This window comes from Manacus vitellinus, unplaced genomic scaffold (assembly GCF_001715985.3).
Source record: "Manacus vitellinus isolate BGI_N305 unplaced genomic scaffold, ASM171598v3 scaffold_40_pilon, whole genome shotgun sequence".
Classification (NCBI taxonomy): domain Eukaryota; kingdom Metazoa; phylum Chordata; class Aves; order Passeriformes; family Pipridae; genus Manacus; species Manacus vitellinus.
The window spans coordinates 1,294,606-1,299,605 of record NW_021940541.1 but is presented as its reverse complement, the minus strand read 5'-3'; the positions used below and the strand labels follow the sequence as shown (position 1 = coordinate 1,299,605).

Genomic DNA, 5,000 nt, shown 5'->3' with positions numbered 1-5,000 from the left:
GGGACATGTTGGCAGTCGAGTGCCAATGCCTCGTGCAGCAACCAGGTCCAGTCCACTGCAAAGGGTCTCTTGTCTCCTGACAATTTGGGGCACTTCCTCCACTGAGCCAAAGGAGTCGCCGAAACAGGGACGTGCAACAAAAACCTCAGGGTGGAAGCAGCCACCATGAGAAGTTCCAAGTGCCACAAATCATTATTTAAAACTATTTTAATATACTGTAGGTCAGGCTGTGCATCCTTTATTTGCCAGGGAATCATTATGCAAAATATAGACTTAGAGAAAACAGTGGCACAAACACACTGTAAACACAGTCCTGCTGCTCAGCTGAGAGCAAACCAACAGGATCTGCACAGCTTAAAATATGTGTGTAAAGGTGCAATTTTATCTGTAACATAATTTCATTTCAAAGCATACAAATCACAATTTGCCATAATCAAATAAGGCTGCAGTGCTTATATTCTAATTAAAAAATAATCTCTGATATTTAATTTAGAAACCTGGAAGACTTTACCAGCAAAATTATGGCTACAACCTGCGCCGACCGCTCAATTTACCCACAGACAGCAAATTTTTCAGGTAGTACTTTTAAAATTATTATTAAACAAGCAAATGCTGCACCACTCGATATATATTAAAACAAGTATTGTACCCAGTTATTAATTTGCACTATTCACTTTTAAATGCAGCAAATACCTCATTAATTTAATTTTAGGTGCCCACCAGTTTATATTGCATTTTACAGTCTAGAAGGCAATTTACTATTAACTGGCAATTACATACAGAATGATTGTTAATTCTGCTCCTAAGTGCTAGCTGCTTGAAAATTGTTATCTCTCTCTAATTTTTGACCTTCTTACAACAGGGGTGAGGTACACTGGGAATACAAAGGACTAGTAGAGAAGAGCTGGACATGTCATTTGTGACTCATTCTTTTAATTCACCGTGCTAATCAACTGAACTGCCACAATCTCCCAAGGTAATTGTATCTTTATAATAGTTGAAAGCAGCGGGCAAAAAGGCATGGATAGATGGGGAAAGGCCTTGCCTTTGCCTGCTGGGAGACGCCGCGCTCCTGCCTCTGCGTCAGGCTATTGGGGGTTTTGGAGAAAAATCTGGAACTTTCGCATCTCCCCACCCTGAGTGTTTCATGTCTCAACTTCTGCTCTCACAAAGGCTTTGTACACCACACTACACTCTTGTTTCATTATTCTGCAGCCTTGTTGCCCTATGGTCCACCTCCTGCTGGGAAGGTTAAATGTTAGAGTGCCAAGCCAGGCTGCAAGCATGGTGGGACACTGATGGGAAACAGATGCCCTGGGGACCCGGCCCCTCCCTCCACCAATGCTACAGCATTTTCATTTTCTGAAATACAGCAAGGCTTGACTTCCCTCTCAATGGCAGCTGTAATTTCCAAAGACTATCTCAGCCACCCTATCACTCCAGGATAAAGCAAAGCAGAAGTTTCTCGGGCAGGCAGGCGCTGGCTTTATCTCTTTATTTTCTTTTTGCTGGGATATTGGTTTGTGTTTCCCCCAAAAGGTGTTTTAAATGTATATTCCCATTAAATTAATGTAACTTTATTATAGTTTTATTCCAGAGGGGGAAGCTCATGACATTCTCACAATCCTTTTGAACATCTTTACTTAGCGATAAAGACAAAAGACAACTCCAGGAAAGAAGAAACAAATGTCCTTACAGTTCTATACACATGTGCATTTACACATCAGAAAGAAGTTTGAAACAGCAAAATTAGCCAAATTTGCAAAATCTGCACCCAAGAAATCAGTTAAAGACATTACTCTAAAGCAAGTCAAAATTCCAGGCCTCTGCCCTGAGAGCCAGAGTGTCATCTGGTTCAAATCTGCAGCACTTCCCTGCACGGGGTGGAACTACACCAGCTCCCAGCAGCTCAAATATCTGGAGCTTGGGCTGAGGCTTTTAATTCATTCATTTTTTTTATTTTGTTGGACACTTAGCTCATCATACTCATCAGGACACTCCGCTGTAGTTTTGCATGAAATACACACACACACACACACACACACACACACACACACACACATACACACACATATATAAATTATAGTTCATAAGAGCATTTTTAAGCCTGCAACACTGATGACCCCACCTGCACTCATCACCTTTGCAACAGTCTGTGGAACAACCACGACTTTTGAGATACATCATGAGCACCAAAAGCATCACAGTCACCATCATCCCATTTGGAAACTCTGATAAAACCCAGTCCTAAAGATCAATAAATGTCAATATTCTCTCCCTTGTCAGCCAGAAGTGAGGCACCCAGGTTTGGATGCCAGGGGTTTCGCTCAGGTTGTGATTTCTTTGGGAATAGACAGAATATAGGAATCTCAGGTGTTGCCATCACTTAAAAGTTCATTTCGACAATAGATCTTAGGCAGACACAACACCATATCCACGATGTGTTAACCATTTTATAAGTCCTAGCTTAAAACTACCCAGGAACACACTTTTCCCATTAGATCTAAATTAATAGATAGAAACAGTTGCAGTCTAGTGGGAAAATATTCATCAAAATGCACATCATCTGCACATCATCTGCAATCTGCATTATCTACCCAATAAGCAGCGAGGACTCTCCCCAAATCCCTGCAGTCTGTCGAGTAAACAGTTAAAGGCTCTTTGTTTTCAAAAGAGAGATTGATTCATCAGATCAAATTTATTACCTAGAATTCTCATCCAAAAATACAGTAAATTAAATCACTCTTTCTCCCTTTTCCCTCCCAGCACCTCAGTTCAATTCATTGGCAAATGCCAGAAAAACTCTAATACACATTTCAGATAAAAAGCCAGCAATACTTCATCCCAAAATAAGAATTTTCATATTAAAACCACTGGAAACCACAAAGTTCCGACTTTTTCTTGCACTGTTGTAAATTAAAATCAAATGTATTTAAAAGAATTGGCACAAATAAATCATTCCCAGTCTTATGAGTTTGTATCCCAAGTTTCAGGTTTGAGAGAATCTTTATAGCCAGGTTGTGAATAGGGTTGGATAAAGTCATTTGGATCCAGCAACAACTTCTTGAACTGGTGCCTAAAATTTCGACTGAACCTTTAGGGAAGTTCAAGAAGTCTGGATAGATAGCCTGAAAAATATTTTTCATCACTGAGTACTTCTTAACTCCCTTCTCTGGCTGGAGCAGAGTAGGAAATACCATTGTTAATCTATTTCTGGCCAATATGAAAACAGGAAGTAACAGGCATCTTGTGAGAGAGCTTGATCCCATGGGACATCAAGACATTGTTAAGACCCAAGAGGATGGATGGGCACCAGAGCTCCTGGGTGCCCATATGAACAGGTATTTTGAGGTCCAGTTACCACAAGTCACATTTCCTGCAAGACACATCCAATTTTAACAGCATTTTTAACTGCCCTTGTATCATTAAGAGACAGGATTTGTCATTCCAAGAGGAGGAAGGAAACCATACACTCACCAGTGTAGACGAATCGGCCGGGAGCACCTTTGCAGAACTGTTTGGATTTGTAGGACAGAGTTACTTCAACAACTCCTGGAATGTGCCGTGGTGGTGTTTGAACTCTGATGGCGTGAGGTGTTATCAGCTATAAAAATCACACAGAAAACATACCTTAAATCAAAATGGCACTGATAAGGCTGATGCCAGCCAGTTTATACAATCACAAAAATTACTTTCAATGGCACTCCTTGTCTCCAAATTCTCCCTTCATGCTGTCACATTGGAAGACAGGGGTTCTACAAGGCTTTTTTTTTTAACAAAAAGCTCTGTAAACGATCCTTGGTTTTCGTTTGCAGGAAAGGCCACAGGGCATCATTCATATGAAAATTGCCTCCATATGTCTCCTTAAGGCTACTCCTAGTAATTTTAACACTAATTGTCCAATTGTACTGGGAGACCTCCTGCAGCAAGTCTTCCACTAGAGGGCCATGATGTGCCTCAAGTACATCCCTGGCCGGGCAGTCGATTGTCACTCGCGAATTCATGGCTAAAAAGGCACCGTGAAACAAAACCTCATGATACCTCATGTCAATAGCCTATTGACAGCTTGTTAAAATCATTCATGGAAAAAATGTTACAGTTGAAAGCCCACCAATTTAGATAGCTTACCTCACTCCACACCAACATAGTTCCAAATACGACTTGTAAGCCATCAAAGAAGTTGTCTCCGATTATGATGACAGTGGCCCCACCAGTAGTCCAGCCTTCACTAGGACTGATGGCCTTTATGCACGGAGTAGCTGCTTGTACAAGACAGAAAATCAAGACCTTAATACCCCTTCTTGCCCGACACGAGATCTCTTCCCCAATGACAAACCATGCAAAGCACAATAGGAGGAAAGTGCATGATTTCTCGAGGAGGCGCACAAAGGGCAACCGTATATCAGCATGTTGATGTATTTAAAGCAAACTATTAAATGTTTTATAAAGCAAAGGCCAAGCAGCAGAACACTGGTGAGCAAGGAAAAGCTGGCTTGATATAGCAAATTGTATGTCAGGGCAAATATGGCTATTACAAATGATTAAGCATCGCATGCATGTGGCATGTCGATTTATCTGCTTTGCTGTACAGATCTAAGCAGAGTCAATCAAAAGGTTGTTGAGGGAGATGGAAGAGCAAATGCTCTGAATTTCGATTCCTCATAAGCAGCTAATTGGGTTGGGCTTTTTCATCCGCGAACTTTGCCTTTTGGTTCAAAACTTCATTTTCCTCTGTCACTCCGTAATTACTACTTTTCACTTTTCATCAGGAAAAAATCAAAAGCACTATATTAATACTTTTGTCAAAGGTACACATTTTACATCTAATATTGTTTGTCGACATGAATCCCTGAGCCATTTACTTGACCTCCCTTTGTCTCTAGAGTCTTCACATTTGCATGAGTTATTACAATGGTGCTGTGGAGTAGAGGTAGGCAGCAGCCAGCACCGGGCTCTCCATCCTCCCAACAGCCAGTTAGCTGCGGCGAGGCTGGGGCTGA

General features: G+C 41.3%; 1 protein-coding gene across 5 annotated transcripts in view; it reads right to left on the bottom strand.

Annotated features, from left to right (window-relative positions):
• The window catches only part of EBF3 (EBF transcription factor 3), a 123,396-nt gene that overhangs the window by 32,756 nt on the left and 85,640 nt on the right, over positions 1-5,000 (bottom strand). For all 5 annotated transcript variants that reach the window (XM_029962010.1, XM_029962011.1, XM_029962012.1 and 2 more), the window contains exons 9-10: positions 4,129-4,259; positions 3,478-3,604 (exon numbers count right to left, since the gene is read on the bottom strand). In XM_029962010.1, the coding sequence (XP_029817870.1) occupies positions 3,478-3,604; positions 4,129-4,259 (258 nt within the window). The remainder of the gene's footprint in view (positions 1-3,477; positions 3,605-4,128; positions 4,260-5,000) is intronic.